Below are 17,063 nucleotides of genomic sequence, written 5' to 3'. Positions count from 1 at the left end.
TTGTTCTCATAACAAAACACTTTGTCTCATAAGAAAAATAGACAGGAACATTCAAATCTACACTTGGATAAAACGGATGCAGACAGCTTACAACAGCTTAAGCAATCACACATCAGTTGTTTACCAAGATCACAATGATTGACTGTGTATTAATAGCGTTTTAATACCTAATACTCTGCAGTTTTCCAGAGAAAAGTCTGAAAACTTGTGATTTGACAGATTTGACTTACTAGTTTGCTTATTTTTAAAAATGATGCGTTAGTTGATATGACCTGAAAACTGTTAAAAACCACAAACATACCTTGTTATGTATTATCTGTTTTTCTCTTTTTCTTCTCACTAGGCACCCCCTGAAAACCTCTGAAATGTTTATTTCAATCAGTTTCTGTTGGTTTTGGTTTGGGTTTTTTAAAATGTCTGACTAGGAATTTTTCCTTTGCTTACCACACAGATTGCCAATGTAACACAGTGAGATGTTTGTTTCAAAGCAATTACTTTTGAAAAAGAAGGTGGCTTTTCAGACAGGTATGAAAGGAAAACAAAACCAGCCTTTCACAAGCCTCAGATAGAGCAATGACTCCACATGTGACACTCGGGGACCAGGCTTGTCAGAAATTAGTTACCCCATAGCGACAGGATTAGCAAGGTCTGAGTAACTCAAGTCTCAGCCTCAGGCTCAAGGCTCCTCTCCCTCAGACACACACACAGAGCTTAATCACATCAGCTGGCATCTTACCCTTAACTGAGCATGAGTTGTTACAGAGTACAGATAGTTCAAACATTCACTTTGTCTCTCCTTGGGGATGGAGTCACATACCCAAACTAGCACCTCATGTTTTCCATTAAACCATAGCTTTTCATCTTTCCTCACAGCTCTGGAACTTGGAAAAGCTCCCTCATGAGACAGCTGCTCTTTTTCTGGCTGTCACCACTGCTGTCCCAGTAGCTCCTACATGTAGCCTTGCAGCAAGGGCAGCCACTGCCCCAGGGGACTTAACTGTCCTGGCAGACATCTAATGTTCACCCAGCAGTTTCTGCAAAGTTCATTTCAGTTTCTCTTAGACACCCTCTCTCAGAACAGCGATTTCCCTTCCGGAGAGAAAAACATTACATGGGATATACCAGTTCTCTTTTCCAAATGGGAATGGAAATAGTCTTATGGAAACTATTTGGTCAAAATAAACAAATACAACTAATAAACTTCTCTCACACCTAAACTAAACTATCTATCTAAAACACTTGAAGTCATGAGGCTGAACATTGCAACTCAAAAAAATGGCAAATTTCTTTAGTGAAACCTGCTGTAGCTTTCAGAGTTTCAGAAACCATTGAAGGTGCTGGCCACGAGCATTCAACAACTGTCAGACATCCTGAATTTATCACTTGCTACCATGTTTCTCCTACTGTAAACAAATCTTTGGGTACTGAATATAATAATCTTACCAGCCATGAATCATGACTCGTTCCTTCAGCTATCAAAGCAACTACAAGCTAAGACTCAAGTTTTTTCCCACACAGACATGCAAATCTTTGCATACAAGTCCCTTCAGTAAGAAGTCTGCTAAAATTATTTGATTTAAGCAAAGACTACATACGAAACAATATACTTGTCTTCAAAAGCAGATTTACTGTTAGCTATCTAATCCAAGACTACACTTAAGTGTGTTAGATAGGGACAGGCCCAGCTTTCAATTACTTTCCTCTCATGTTCAGGTCCAAAGTCTGAAAATTGCCTCCCTCATCCCAAGAGGTATCATACCTGAGCCTGTTGGGATTTAGCCATCTCAGACAAAATATACTTATCAGCATAGACAATGTGGAGTTGTAGTTACCAATGACATAAACCCATCAGGCTCTTATTTTTTGCTATTACAGGCTTGGCTTTGACTAGAAATTCCATTTTGGACCAAAGAAAACACCTCCCATCAAGTCTGCTATGTACATTCCTAAAAAGGAGGACTGGTTTCAACTAATTAACATTCTCTAATGGAACAGCCATTTCACCAGAGGATGCATAATCAGCTCTAATTTGACTTCTAAGTAATTACTAGAGCAGCATAACAGCAATTACATTAGCTGTGAATGTATCATTTCCCAAAAAGAGGGCAATAAATTAGAGATTGGTATAGCAAAAGCTGACAAGAGCTGGCAGAACTTGAAAGTTGCTGGTTCATGTTGCATTTCCCAGAAGACACTGACTTGGAAGAAAGTGATGTTCTGATACCAGTCCCTGCTCAGTTACTTGTACAACCCTCAAGTGGGACAAAAGGAAGAATTATTTTCAGACAAGAGAATAAACAAGTATGATTTCAGAGACCTTTTCCTCATATTTTATTTTAGGCTAAGGCACCTTAGGAGACAATTTTTTACAGAAAAGCTATAATACGTTTCTAAAACAGCCGAGTTTGTAAGTTCACACAGGATATGCACTTTGGTTGTTAGAGTGAAGACATTTCTTTACTTTACATTTTGTATCATGCAAGCAGTTATCCTCAAGTCCAAGTCAATGCCCTACTTGAGTCAACCATAAAAAAATGTGGCAGGACTAAACATGACACTTATTCAGCAATTCTTTGAGCAACTGTCACACAAGAAGTTCCACAGCCTGTTTACTCTCTTCACTGCTTAAAAAGACCACGCTTGACCCACGTCAGAGCCTGAATTAAGAATCACAGTAATAATCACAAGACCAAACCAGTCAGGCATTTTCTTAACTCTAAAGTAGCAGAATAATGAGTTTTCAAAATAATGTTTTCCCATCCAAAATCTGAATAAAGCAGTCTCTAAAAGCAAGTTGTGGTTGTTATAGAAGAAACAGATACTGGAAAATAATGTAATAAAACCCTGTCAACTGTTCTCTCCCAACTACCCGCTAAATCAAATCAGAACTGAGAAATCCTAAGACCTGAAAGAATCAAAACTTTTAACACTCCCTTCATAACAAGTTGCAGATGTATACTCCCACATCAGCAGAGGTTGAAGAAACTCTTTTTTTTTTAATTTCACATAAACCACCTCAGTTGCACCTAGCTCTTCTAGTGGGGAACTGATATACTGAGAGAGAAAAAAAACCCTCAAGTTTGAATTTTTACTTTACCTAAAAAGTATATGGACAAGTAGGTTTTTGAAATAATTCCTTCATTTTTGTTATTATGTGACTTGCTGGAATTCTGATTTTATGTTATAAACAAGAATTCCTAATTGCAAACTTTCTGATTGCTGTTCCACATTTTAAAAATTTCTTTTTTAGATCTTTTGTAGAAGCAATAGACTACACACTGTAGAAATGTGGCTTCAGATAAAACAACAGCATAAACATCCCTGCGAATATGTAGAGATTTTTTTTCTTTCCTGCAAAACCAGAGAACTACTCCTTTATGAAACAGGCTTATTTTCTTTAAAAATAGATGTATGCAAATCTCAGAGAAAAGTGAATGGACTGTGTGATGTAAAGGAGATCACATGCATATGAGGACACTTCTCTGGATCAGTAACACAGCTTCCAGAAAGAAATCTGAGAGGCTAAAAACATAAACCAGTCAAATGCGAAGTGAGGTATAATACACCTTCCCAGAAAAAAGCAAACCCAGGTCAGTGGCTCAGAAGTGAAACCAAGAAATTTTCAAAGGGTTGATTAAAATTCAGGACTACTGAACCTATGAGAGAACAGTAGCAAATGAAAATCACCTCACATAATTACATGCCTAGTCCCATCACAAATGGGCTGAAGAGCTGTGTGCTTTTGTTACACTGGTGATCAGGGAGTGGTCCAGAGATAATTTACTATTAGCATTTTACTTATACAAGGGTGAAGACAAGAAGAGGGAGACGAGAAATTTCCTAGATCAAATACTGTTAAACGCTTTACTGTTTAACTGAAATATTTATCTTTTATTTTGCTTTATAACTAGTAGGATTATTTTGGTCTGTAGCTGGTGGTGACCTCACATTTTGCATCAAACTTTAGTTGGTAAACAACCAAAAAAAATTATCTAATGATAAGTGGATTCAAATGCCAAAGATGACAAAATAAACTCCAGCCTCCTCCAAAGTATAAGTTTGGAGAGAGGCATTATGGGCTAAAATAAATTTATTTGAATCATTGTAGAGCACAACAGGGTTCAGGATCAATCTGATTCCATGATACTTTTTAAATCTTTCTTCCTACCAAATGTAACAAGCTTCAAGAAGTCTTACCATGTGTATTAAGCTATTTTGAAAACTGAAAAACTGGAAGTTAAACCTTATTACTAATTCACAGACTTATGTCAGAATGTAACAAGAAAATAAACTGAGACACTCTGAAATCATTAAATACTGGTTTTAATTCATGTATCTTTAGTTCCAAATAATGGACACAAAAATATTTTCCTGAGGCTCGAGCACTGACTCCCTTAATCTGCAGTAGCATCCATCTTCTCTGAAAGTGCCATCTACACACATACACTAAGGTCTGCATTAAGCAAACAACTTTGTCAATATGGACTTCTCAACTGATCAAAAATCCTTGAAATGTGAAAGATACTAGCAACCCTGGAACTTGGCCAGGTCAAGTCTGCAACTGCTGAACACAGTCCACTTTCAATACCAAGCCCTTAAGCTGTTTCCTGAAACAGGATGTATTTGTATACATAGTGATTGTATATTTATTTTACTACAAAAGTGCCTACCAAAACAAAACAGAAAAAAATCCCACCCTTCCATACTTTGGGCAGTGCCATGTGTATTTCTTTGAGACTTAGTGATATGATAGCAATAGCTAAAAGAAGTACAAAAAATGTAAAGTCAGGAGAGAATTTTAATTCTAACTGTAAATAATTTAAAGAATCACTATTTTCATGTGTTCTTACCAGCTGTTTGCTGTTCTGCCTTAAAACAAAGATGCAATAAAATGGCTGCTTCTTTTTCTTAACGACACACTACAGGCACAAAACAAAAAATTGCCATTGTAATCTTGCAGTATGAAGCAAAAACTCTTCATAATTTCTGGTTTAAAATTAAATAATTGGAACCAATTTAGTCTGATAAAACAGCAATGTATTCCATAACCAAAGAACAGTTATGTCTCTCAGTTTGCTGAGAAATAAGTAAAAAATTTGCAGTGTACTATAAATTTGAATGTAAGTATCATTTGTGTACAATTGCAACAAATTGGCATTACACAGAAAAAGGAAAATACTAATACACCAGCTTATCTTATACCAGCTCATAAAGAAATCAATGATTTTGTTTGGACATTATGATTTTATTTATGTTCATAATTTACTGAAGGTCAGTTTCTTCTGTTTCAGATGCTCTTTACATTTAGCTCTATACAGCAGGAGTCAGGGGGCTTTCTAGCTGGCAAGGTGTATAATCAGCTTAGGCAAATTTTTTAAGGGAAAGAAAATTAACTGATCTTGAATGCTGAAGGAAACCTACTTGAGCATTCTAGGACTTATGGCAGCCAACAGTTTTCCAGACAAAAATGTAAAGCTCTAATAACAGTTCATGTGTACAAGTTGACCGTAAACAACTGTCTCGATGGGCTTGTTTGTCTTCAGAGAAGCAGCTCTAATATAAGTTCTGTTCATGAATTCCTTAAGACTGTGTGGATGATGGGAAAAGGGTAAATAGCTTTCAACTCAGAAGTACTTTATCAAGAAGTTTAGGCTGATGTTTCAGCCAGCAATATAGTACTAACTTCAGAGGACTGGCTCATGAACTCATCAACACATAGGCCTACCCTTAAAAGTGATTTTCCTAAAACCAGTAAACCCAGACCTAAGAGTTTCGGTGGCTTTATTTTTTAATGTTCCACTTTCCATACTTCAGAATTCTTCCACAGCTCCTGTTCTCCACCTTCTATCACATTTAGAAAAGCAATGCTTACTTACGCACAGAAGCCACACCATCAAACATTGGTTTGAAGCTGTTCCCCCCCCAGGTTAAGTCTGAATCTGAAACCAGTTAGTGCCTCCTCAGTCTAAGATTTATGCCCAGGGAAGAAACAAAACTCTCTGTGGCTCTAAATACTTTGAGCAGACTAAGTAATTGAAAGGTAATTTTGGCTCTCACAGTTGTATTACCTTCAGCTAAAGCCTCATTTATAATTTCACAATCTTTACTTCTGTATCACAACTTGCATGTGTTTTTGAAGAGGTACAAACCCAGAAAAATAGCACATTATGAAATTACCGAAACTCTTTGTTGTCAAAACATTCCTCGCGGAAACAAGGTTCCTGACCTTCTAGGCCTTTCCATATACTTTCTCGGAACTATGTGCTAAATAATGCCTATTTAGCAGAATACAGTCAATGATACCTTGTTAGCCTTCAGGAAAATCTCCCAAGGTAACAGGATTCAAAAAGATAACTGAAATGGATGACTGAGACTCATCATGTGTCTTGCATCTACTATCATATTTAGGGAAGAAACTTAAAGGGTCTGCTTTCTGAAAGACTGTGTCAAGTGTGTCACAGAAATATTTGAGTGGTTAGACTTGTAATGGCCCAAAAAGGCCTAAAAGACAATCCCGACCCCACTCCTTTGATACAAGCTAGGAAGAATGGGGAGTTCCTATGAAGATCAAGCACAGTTTTGATAGGTGTTGCTTGAGTAAGTTTACATCTGTTTTGCAATATTCTTCAAGCATTTGAAAAGAAATAGTCTGACATGAATTTCTCTCTCTTAGTTTATTTTTTCATACACAACCCACTAAGCTACCAGTCTGCCTTACAATACAGTGTAAGCAGCTTTGGGAAGCCAAATTAATTTCTTACATTGCTGGAGGTTTGGGATGTAACTTGCAAAACCAGTCGGCTTCAATGCACAGTATACCAAAAATTATCACCATAGAACAGACGCCAAGTAGTAAGTAGTGTGCTTTGCAGAGCTATATATTCTATATACACACTACTTAAAATTATATGTCATGGTACATCTGCATATAGTATTTAGGAAGGCAGGACCTTTAATGTCCTTTCAACATGACATGAAAACTGTGGAAAGAAGTCAATGTCATCAATCCTCTTCAGAGCTAGACTCATCTTCCTGGTCAGAGAGCTCAGCAACAGGAAAGCGCAGGATGGCTGCCACCCCTGTCAACTGCCCAAGCTGCTCTCCAGACACATGAAGGCTGGAGAAAATGTGTACTGTGCCCATGTTCTCTCGCACGCTGTCTACCAACTTAACGTATCGGGCACGGGTAGCCACATCCTGGTGCCGAAAAAGTTCATCACTGATCAGCAGAGTATCAATGGCCATGGCTTCATTAGCCTTCTCCACATGTTTTAAACCATAAAAGGCCCTGTCAGGCTCATGCTGCAGCATTTTATAGAAGTCATCTAAGGCCTTGACCTCACCAGCTGCCTTAGTGTCAGAAAGACGGCTGGTTACAGCTGGGTCACAGAGTGCTTCCTTCAACGCATATTTATGTCCTGAGGAAGAGTGGACCTAGAATGAAAATAAAATCAAAGGTTTGGTGTTTTTAAAGAAATAGGACCATTTCCTGGATTAGCCAGCCACAAACTGGTTTAAATATGCAAGCTGCATACCCACAGGTAGAGCTACTTGAAACTACTAAGAAACTAGGATTTAAGCCTCTCTCTTTTAAAGCGTTCAGGGAAAGGAAGGCCTCGCAAGACTGCAGACATACAGGGCAACAGCATCAAGCCTTGCACAGCTATTATGCTTGCAAAGTTGTGAAGTACACTAAAACTTCTCACACATACTATTGTAACTATGCTACAAATACAAAAGAAGGCTTTTTAGTGCACTGGGTCTTCTAAATGCTGGACCTGGTTAAGCACTGCTACACACTTCACTCCCCTGCCCCCAGCCTTCTGCACAGATTACAGGCCTACTCCAACTTTAAAACTCTACAAGTACCCTTAGGAAAACCCATTTTAGGCTCTGAGTTTGTCTATTTCAGTAAAAGGCTAAACCCCCCACTCACTCAGTCAATGCTATGATTTGCATAGACTTTAACTATGTAGTACAAAACTAACAAAAAAATTAACTTGCCTATACTACATCCAGGTACTTTTTAAGAAACATCTATACAAAGCTGTAATTGAATGTGCGTGCTATACAGTATGACAGAGTAAAAGTAAAGCTCAAGTATTATCCAATTTGTACTTCACACTTCATATGTAATTATATTTACATAAATATGCCTTTAAAAGGAGTTTGAAATATTTAATACTTTCTCTATGCCACATTAAGGTGTCCTAGGAGATACTCATCCCTATCATGCATGACTACTTTATAGTTCCAAAGGCATGAGAACAATTTCCTCATGATGCTCAGTAAGAAATTTATTTTTTCTAATAAGCGACTTATTTCCCATGTAACTACCTTTTATTATCACACACAAACTCTCAGGCCTCTATTCACCCACTCTGGAGACTGTTTAGTTCCTTACCTGTAGGAACTTGGACCTGTTCTCCAGCAGAAGCTTGTTGTCAGTCTTCACTGCCTGCTGGAACATGTAATCACAGAACTGCTCCCGCACGAAGCCTGGGCTAGCCACTAGCACACACTTCACCACCTCGAAGTTGATATGGCGCTGGATGGCCTGCACCACCTGCTCGTAGAACCTCTCTAGAGCCCGGTCGTGCTGGCTGCAGTTGCCTTTCCGCTTGCGGGGGATGTTCACCTCCACCTTGGCGCGGGTGAGCGTCATGCTGGGGGTGACCAGGCAGACGTGGGCCAGCCCCTCCTGCATCACCACGGCGGCCACATCGGCGCTCCAGGCCGGGTCGCAGGCCTGCTCGATGCGCTCCAGCACCACGCTGTCCCACTGCTTCTTGGCCAGCGTGAACTGCCGGTTGGGCTCTAGCTCGATGGTGTGGTAGGCGCCCATCTTCACGTACTCGTTCTCCTGGATGTTGGTGCCCTTGACGCGCAGCTGGCAGGCCTGCGAGTCGAAGTCGATGGTCTCCACGCACAGGGTGAGGGTGGTGCGGACGCGGTTGCTACCTACGCTGCCCGTGGACGACTCGGTCTGCACCTTGCGGATGGTGGAGGCGCGCAGGCTGTCGCCCACCTGCAGCAGGTTGTACGTATGCCACATGTCCTCGGGCTCCTCGGGAATCAGCGTCACCTGCCCCGCGTTATCCTTCTCCAGGTCCTTCCTCACGAGCTTCATCCCGGCGGTCCGGGCGCCCCGGGGGGCACCGCGCGGTGTCCCAGCAAAGGCGCGGCCCGGCCAGACCCCCGCGGCTCCTGCGCGCACCCGGCCCCGGGCCTTGTCCCGCCGCAGCGCGCACGCGCGGTGCCCGCCCCCGCCCCCATCACCACCTCCGCACTACCATGGCGCATGCGCGCAGACCCCGCTCTCCCGGCAAAGGTGCGCGCACACCCCCCTCCGCCGTGTCGCCGCAGGTCCGGCGCATGCGCAGGAGGGGCTCCAGGGCGCGCTCCGTGGGCGGGAAACTCTCGGGCCTTGGCGGCGGTACCGGCGGGACGAGGTGCTGCCGCCCGGGGTGCTGCCGCCCGGGGTGCTGCCGCTGCCTCGCTGGGAGCGGAGCGGGAGGGGCTCGCGGCCGCGCTGGGCTCTTCCCCTCTGGCGCTTCACAGCAGGGGTTCAGACTACCGAAGGCTCCCGGCGCGGCCTTCTCACGTTTTAGAAAAGGAGAAAAAAACCCAAAACCAACAAAATCCCCAAACGCCAAAACTAAGCAGTTGTGGAAAGTTGTGGATCCAGATGGAGAAAGGGAGGAGCGGGCGGTTCTCGGGGCTGGGTGCCCGGCTGGGGCGGCTGCCACCCCGGGAAGTGATAACCTGACACAGGCGACATGTGGACCTGAACTGTTACTTGGACACTGCTCTTTAACTGAATTCCAGCTTTAGGTTTTGGTTAAATTTTAAAGTTATGCTTCAGCCAATACTGAATCTTGACCGGCTTCCTGTGTCTTAGAGTGAGACAGTTTTGAGATGCTTCAGAGGCACATTAGCACGTTTCACATGAAGCTTGATGTTAACAAATACAAGTAATAAGTCTTGTGAAACACAGATTAGTTCAATGATACTTGCAAAAATTAAATGGACCTGAACAATCACTATACAATTCAATTTGCAGCCTAGACAAGTCTAACAGGTCAGAAATAATGAACAATTTATATCATTAAACAAGAGAATAATAATTAGAGAAGAAAAGGCTGTGTGAAGATGACCTCATAGCAACCTTCTACTATCCGAAGACTGCTTTACAGGGAAGCTGGAGAGAAACTTTCATCAGGACCTGTGATGGGACAAGGGGGAAAGGGTACACACTGAAAAAGAGGAAATTTAGGTTAGGTACTATGAAGAACTTTTTACTGTGAAGGTGGTGACATACTGGAACAAGTTGCCCCAGCTCTGGCTGTGTTCAAGGCCGGGTTGGATAAACCCTTGAGCAATCTGATCTAGTGGGAGGTGTCCCTGCACATGACAGGGTGGGTTGGGAATAGATGCTCTTTAAGGTTCATTCCCACCTTTTAATTTTCTGTTATTCTAAGTTCTGTAGCATATTGTGAAACAGCATATGACACTAAAGGCTCCATCAGAATGAATGTTGCAAATTTAGGAAGAATGAGGAAAAGAAGAATAGACAATGTTTGCATGAAGAATGATTTTTAAAAAGGCTGAGAAAGTGGGCAAACTAATATGCCATGACAAGTGTGTCAGGGCAACTGGAACAGATTTGTTTGGAAATCACTACATGCTCAGTGTGAAAACAGAAGAGTGAGGATATCCTCCTACAGATGAGAAGGAGGCAAATTTAGAATGGCTAAAAGGAAATTTCTGGTTTCTATTAGCTATTTCTTTTTATTGGAAAAATAAACAACCCACTGTGGATTATAGAATTTGCTGACTTGGAAAGGCTTTGGAGGCAAGGATTTAATGAGATACAAGGGTACAGACAGCAAAAATAATTTTGTATCTCCCATTATGGTGTAAATATAAATTTCTCTGAAGTATCTAGCACTAGTCTGTTGTGACAGGACAGTGAACTCAGATCTGGCTCAGTAATGTGTGTTCCCTTTTTCTAAGCTTGATACTGGTGTAAAAACAACTTTATCAGATATTACATAATAGGATTTCTTTATCAGACCTCATACTCTCTTCCTGTGAGTACACATGTTTAACTCTATTAGTTTCACAGACAGAAGCTGGACCACCCAAGGGAATATAACATAAGCACATGAATAACTGGTTTTTTTTTTAATTTGAGCTTGTACATACTAAGAATTTTGCATTAATATTATAATGCAAAAACAGAGGCAGAGACCCTTTGCATTCAGCTCTTCTTTAGGAGTTTCTTTCACTTGCCTAAATGCTGCATAATGAATTTTTGGCAAATTTTCTTCTTTATGTTCTTTGCAATTACAAAATTACAAGGGTTAAACTCATGCTATTTTTTCAAGAAAAATATAGTTGTAGTGCATATTTACCTTCCACATTAATATTTATTTTATTTTTTATTCTTTTACTGCTGTGTATGTACAAATTTTCTCTGCTTATTGGTTCCAGTCAAATCTTTACAAGCAGCCTCATGTATCTGGAGATGCAATATAGTTTAGTTAAGGTTACAAGCTGGCATCCAGTACTATTCAGTAAATGTTCGTTAAATGTTCAATGAAAGTTCACTTAATGAAATCAGATAACTTGTTGCATTAAAAACACCTACAACACAAACAAACACCAACCAACCCAAATAACAGCTTTTAAATATTAAGTTTCCACTCAAAATATTGACTCTGGTAGAGACATTTTGAGATGGGCCCTTCCTCAAACAACAAATAATAAGATTTATACAGTTATGAACAGTGAACCATAAATATTTAGTGGCAACTGTAAAATTCAGTGATGTATCCACAATTAGCAAGACCATTATCAACTCAGAGAGGAAAAAGAAGAAAACATTTACTACTTATGATGCTTTGCCTACTCTGGTAAAAAGTACTGGGCATTGCTATTTGTTTATGTCAAATAATGACAAAGAAAAACATTTACGAAAATTTAAGAACCATGTAAGTTTGTCAGTTCATACTAATTTTGCTAATGTCAGGGAGAGAGATGAATTTGACCTTGGCAGATAAAAAAAGTGTGTACTTTTAAGTCTACACACAGTTGTAACATAAAAGTTCAAAATTGCATAGCCTGATCCTCTTGGTAAAAGATTCAGACTATGCAATGAACCTAACAGGTCTTGCAATATATCACTTTTGAAAACAATTTTTATAGGTACTAATAATTGCAGCATTTTGGCATCCATTTTCAGAACTTCTTAAGCACAGTGCAAGATAAGATAAAAATGGTGATAGCATACCTTCAGAGAGATTTTGGTGCCATATTAGTTTTCTAACATTATTTTGAAAGCATTTGAGACACATTGCCCTGTGTCTTCAAATCTTGATCCACTGTTCCATGAAGATGGGTTATGTACAGGTTTTAGGCTAGGAGAGGTCATGTTCATAGGAAACCCTCTCTCCCTCATATTATAGCCACTTTAGTTACACTTCATGCAAAGATGTGCAGGTCCTAGATAAGAAAAACTAGTGGGAAAGTATCTCAGATATAAGGGGAAATCTCCTGAGAAATGTTGGACGTTGTTGTTGCAACAAAGGAAAATAAAGATGGAGAAGGGAAACTAGGGAAAACATCTATTTTCATACTTTATCCCATGTCTGTCCTGACTGTGCAGACTTTGGACAGAGACCACTTCACTTTCTACATACAATTCTGTCTTCATCTATCTTTTCAATTATAAAGATGAGTACAATATGACCCTCACCAATAAGAAGAGAAGTCCAGGAGGGAACAGGCTTTGCATAAAATGCATTATAAGTGAAGATGCATAAAACGCATTGTAAGTGAAGAAGCATTACAAAGTAGTGGAACCCTTTAGACTAATTTCTTTCTTCCTCATCTGTTGAAATATAGGGCTGGAGAAAACTTCAGCAGATCTCTAGTCAAACCACTTCCCTCAGGCCAGGTGAAGTAAATCTCAGCCATCCCCTTACAGCTGTTTATCTAATTTCATGAGAAGTCTCCGTGAAGGAGATTATGCAGGGATGGGGGTTTTTTCCTAGCCTGTCCTAGCAATTCATTACCTGAAGAGTAATAAAGTTCTTCTGAATATTCTCTAACGTTTTTGCATAGTAAGTTATGTTGATTTTCTTTTGTCCTTTGTTGAGCATGGAGAACAAGCTATTCATTAATATCATTGTAAACCAACATATGTAGGATAGGAATTCATGACTGAGCACTCATAAAACAAAGAAAACACTGGCATCTGAAAGAATATTCTTAGTAATAATACTTTGATAAAAAGATGCTTGATGCTTTACTGTTAGTTTTCTTGCTACTAAATAAACAAGCCTAACTCATTCAATATTTCTTCACAGATCATTTTCCTCAGCCCTTATCATCAGGCTTGTCACTTCTCTGTGCACTTCTGTTTTTTTGCATCTGACAGAGTTTCTGTACTCAAGATTCTCAGAGGCCTCATCAAACCCAAGCGGAATTAAAATAAAAAGCTGTATAAATACACAGACGTACATGTATCTCTGTGCACCTCCTTTACTCTAAATTGTTTTTGTCTAATTGTGCCTGCCAGATTATATGTGTATATTTTTTCTTTTTAAGGAAGAGGTGCATGTAATTAATTTAATTCCACTGTAATTCTAAAACTCTTTGTCTATGTTTTAATGACATTTTGACTAGTGTATATAGAACTATGACTGTTGGTTATCTGAGATAATTTGCAACCCATTCCCGGTATCTGTAATGCCTCCTCTTACTTCTAAGTGTTGTCTATTTCACACCTTTTTGAAAAAGAAAAAAACCTGCCCCCACCAAAAAGTATTCATATGACATATCTGGATGAGACCTGTTCTTTAAATGTTGTCCTTTCTGACAGTAAGCTTTATTGTCATGAATTATCTGCCAGCAGCACCAATGGCAACTTTGCAGCTCTGAAAGGAAATTGTGGCACACTGAATTGTTGCTGCTTTACAAAGCCTCCTTCTGTGAAGGAACACAAACAAAAGCACATTTTGGAGTATGTCACTATGTAATAATAATAAAGACAGCTATGAACAATGGCTAAATCTACCACATCAAAATACTACATTCAGGTTTTTATATTTTCCTGTGTTTTTTCTTTCTTGCACAATAAGCACAGACGGAAAAGGGAATGAGTTTAGTTTTGCCTTTTCCCCACTTAACTGCTGCCTGCATGTGGACAATTCTTGTGACATTGATTTCTTCCTCTGTACTGCTTCAGGTTCCCTGTGTGCTACTTGCCAGCACAAGAGCTGCTGCGGAATTCAGTGTTCAAGTTTGCAGTAACATGAATCCCAGCGTTGCCTTAGCCTCTTTCCCACTTCTTGGATTCCCTTGTTTTCAGATCCAAAACATTACTACACACTGACTAGCTAGGGATATTGTTACTTGCTGTACTCATTTTTTAAAAACGCAACTAATTTCTTAACAATAAACCCCTAAAAGGAAATATTACATAGTCAATCTCCGGATGAACTCATCTTTCTGAAGTGAGTTGGGTGTAGTTAACTGCTTCCTCACTTTACTACTCAGAAATCCGAGCGCCAGAGGAAACCAGAAAATCTACCCTAATTTATAAAGGGAAAGAAAACCCCACAAAACCAAACCAAACCAACAAAAAAACCCCAAACCCACAAACAACCCAAGAACAAAAACCCCCAAACCAAACAAGCTTGGGTTTTTTCCAAGCCAGATTCAATTATAATATGTCTTCTCAGCCATTCATCCTCATTTAGCAGCCTCCCCTTAGCCCCCGGCTTCTAAAATGGGTTTAGGGATTAAAGTTCCCAGAGAGAAGCAAACCGAGGAAGTTCCTCACGCCCTGTGGCGGGAGGGCAGCTCCTAGGGCAGGTATCGGGTAGAGAGGGGACTCAGTCCCTCCGGTGCCTGTTCCCACTAGGTTCTTCCGTGGGAGCAAGGCTGCTTACGGGCTATGGGTCTTCAAAGGAAGGCAGAAAAGGGATTTTCCTCACCTGTCAGCATCCAGTAGGAGGCAGCCATGCCTGGGCTCCTGGGAGCCCGGGGCCGAGAGCCCGGGCGGAGGGTCGCGGTGGCGGGAGCGGTCCTGCCGCCGGCGCGCCCGGCGAGCTGCGCTGCCGTGGAGCTCAGCGCTCTGCACCGCCTCGCCGCCTCGCCGCCGAGTTAGGCATTTCCTGTTTGTTATTCCTCTGTACGTTGTTTCTTCGCATCCAGAAGAATTTAGCTTTCTGCCCGCACACAGCTTTCCTCCCACCCACCCCCCAAAGACCTCTGAGCTTTGGAAACCTCCCCGACGAACTAGCCCAGCGCTAGGATGTACAAATAAAGCCAAATCTCCCCCACTAAGCCTCCGGCTACAGCTCTCGAAGAGCCCAGCAGACCTTAAAGGGACATCTTCCCGTTCCTAATTAATAAGTGCCTCTCGCCGGCCAACCCCCCTCCCAGAAGGGCAGAATTGAGCTGGGTGTGCTACACGGCCACCTCTCCCTCATCAAGAGCAGAAATGCATCGTTGAGGTAGGGGGTGTGTTTGGCTGCTCAAGTTTAACTTCTCTGACATCACCCCTTAAAAACGCGCTCTTACGGCTGGTCATTTGCCTGCAAGAGGAAGCCAGCCACCCCTTCCCCATTCTCGACGGCTCTGGGGATGCACTAACTCTTCAGACTGTGGACTATTTTCTCTAGACTGCGTCCTCCTGTGCTTTGCTGCGTGTAGGAAATACCAGACAGCTGCCTTTGCCCTCATCTGTCGAATGTTTGCATGGCATCCCTGCCCCAAGAATGACTTCATTAATAAATAACTGAATAAATCACAAAGGTAATGATCAGCCAGATTCAGGCCCGTGAGCAGGAATTGTCAAGGTTTGTTGAACACTCAGGAAAAGCAATTTTGCAGGACTTTCTGAGTTTCCCAGAATGATGCTCAGGAGGAGTCACATCCCTAAAGCAGTGTGTGAGTTCTCACACTGGAGCTGGTGAAAAATTATTTTATTGTTTATAATACAGGAGAACCCATGGCCCCTCAAGTAAGAAGAAGAAAAAACAAAATATTCTATAAGGATTTGAAGATCTTGGTCTTTCGAGAAGAATCCTCTCTTTTTCTTGACTTGGAGCAGAGGATTTGGTGACTAAGTGGAAGTTAGAGGAATTTTGGCAAGTTCTGCTGCGGCTAATAAACTACAGCTTTTAATCATCTAATAGTTGAATGCGTCTTCCAGTTTCTGTTTTAATTTCATGAGCACGCTTTAGGTGCACCTTTGCTTGTAGTTCTGTAGAATTTTTAGAAAATAGTGCACAATTCCAAAGCTGATTTTAAGAGCAAAGGTCCTCAGTGGGACTACTCAAAATTAAGCACGTGTAACTTTTGCTGAACAAGAATCTGAGCTCTGCTGGTACCAGTTTAAAAGGCTAGGCATGTTTCTCCAGTCAAAGGTTTTATGCATAAAACTAAAGAAACTGAAAATGGCATGCAAACTAAAATAAGACTGAGAATATAGAAAAAGCTGTAATTTATTTTTGCAAATTGTATTACCACTACTTTTGTCACAAAACAGGGTTAGTAACCCAGTGTGCTATAGCAAATTACACAGAGTTGATACTGTAATTTACAGAGTTACAAGTCTGTGTGCTGGGTGATAATCCACAAAAGCCGGCACCCTCTTTCTGTTAGTATATTCTGCCTACATAATACAGATGGATTGCTGCATTTTCTGTTAAAAAATAAATCCAAAACTTTGTTTTCTGTTATTATACTTCAGCTAGATATACATGAAGGAGTTGAGCTTGCTTTCAAATCATGGTGAAGGATTTTTTTTTGTGATAAAACTAACTATATCAGAGGAAGAAACAGGGGAACTCGAGACTTTTTCATGGACTAAAATAATCAACTCAAACCTCTTTGAGGTTTATATGCTATTTGGTACATGTGTGGGGAATGTATGTCATGTTGGAGATAAGACTTCTTGAGAATAAAAAGAAACATTTCCAATGAAGAGTTATTAGTAATTTTTATTAAAATATTCTTGATATTATTATTTGTTAATTTCTTTTTGT

The 17,063-nt window shown here is 40.6% G+C and overlaps 2 protein-coding genes across 2 annotated transcripts in view; both read right to left on the bottom strand.

Moving 5' to 3' along the window:
- ITGA1 (integrin subunit alpha 1) overlaps positions 1-15,755 on the bottom strand; it is a 74,319-nt gene extending 58,564 nt beyond the window's left edge. Inside the window, exon 1 of the mRNA XM_071580918.1 lies at positions 15,006-15,755. Coding sequence (XP_071437019.1) covers positions 15,006-15,033 — 28 coding nt within the window. The 5' untranslated portion in view covers positions 15,034-15,755. The remainder of the gene's footprint in view (positions 1-15,005) is intronic.
- On the bottom strand, positions 4,308-9,287 carry PELO (pelota mRNA surveillance and ribosome rescue factor). The gene is made up of 2 exons (XM_071580919.1): positions 8,405-9,287; positions 4,308-7,434 (listed from the first exon to the last, which is right to left on the bottom strand). The coding sequence occupies exons 1-2, from the start codon at positions 9,128-9,130 to the stop codon at positions 7,003-7,005; spliced, it is 1,158 nt and encodes a 385-aa protein (XP_071437020.1). The 5' UTR covers positions 9,131-9,287; the 3' UTR covers positions 4,308-7,002.
- Positions 15,756-17,063: the final 1,308 nt, after the last annotated feature.

Source organism: Pithys albifrons, chromosome Z, assembly GCF_047495875.1.
Source record: "Pithys albifrons albifrons isolate INPA30051 chromosome Z, PitAlb_v1, whole genome shotgun sequence".
Classification (NCBI taxonomy): Eukaryota; Metazoa; Chordata; class Aves; order Passeriformes; family Thamnophilidae; genus Pithys; species Pithys albifrons.
The sequence above is the reverse complement of the archived record's forward strand: the minus strand, read 5'-3'. Positions and strand labels throughout refer to the sequence as shown.

What these genes read in the sequence shown, in the direction of transcription:
- PELO (XM_071580919.1), bottom strand. Translation starts at nt 9,130, where the DNA reads ATGAAGCTCGTGAGGAAGGACCTGGAGAAGGATAACGCGGGGCAGGTG. An exon ending in ACAGGTCCAAGTTCCTACAG is followed by an intron (nt 7,435 to 8,404) that starts GTAAGGAACTAA and finishes TTTTCATTCTAG; the next exon opens with GTCCACTCTTCCTCAGGACA.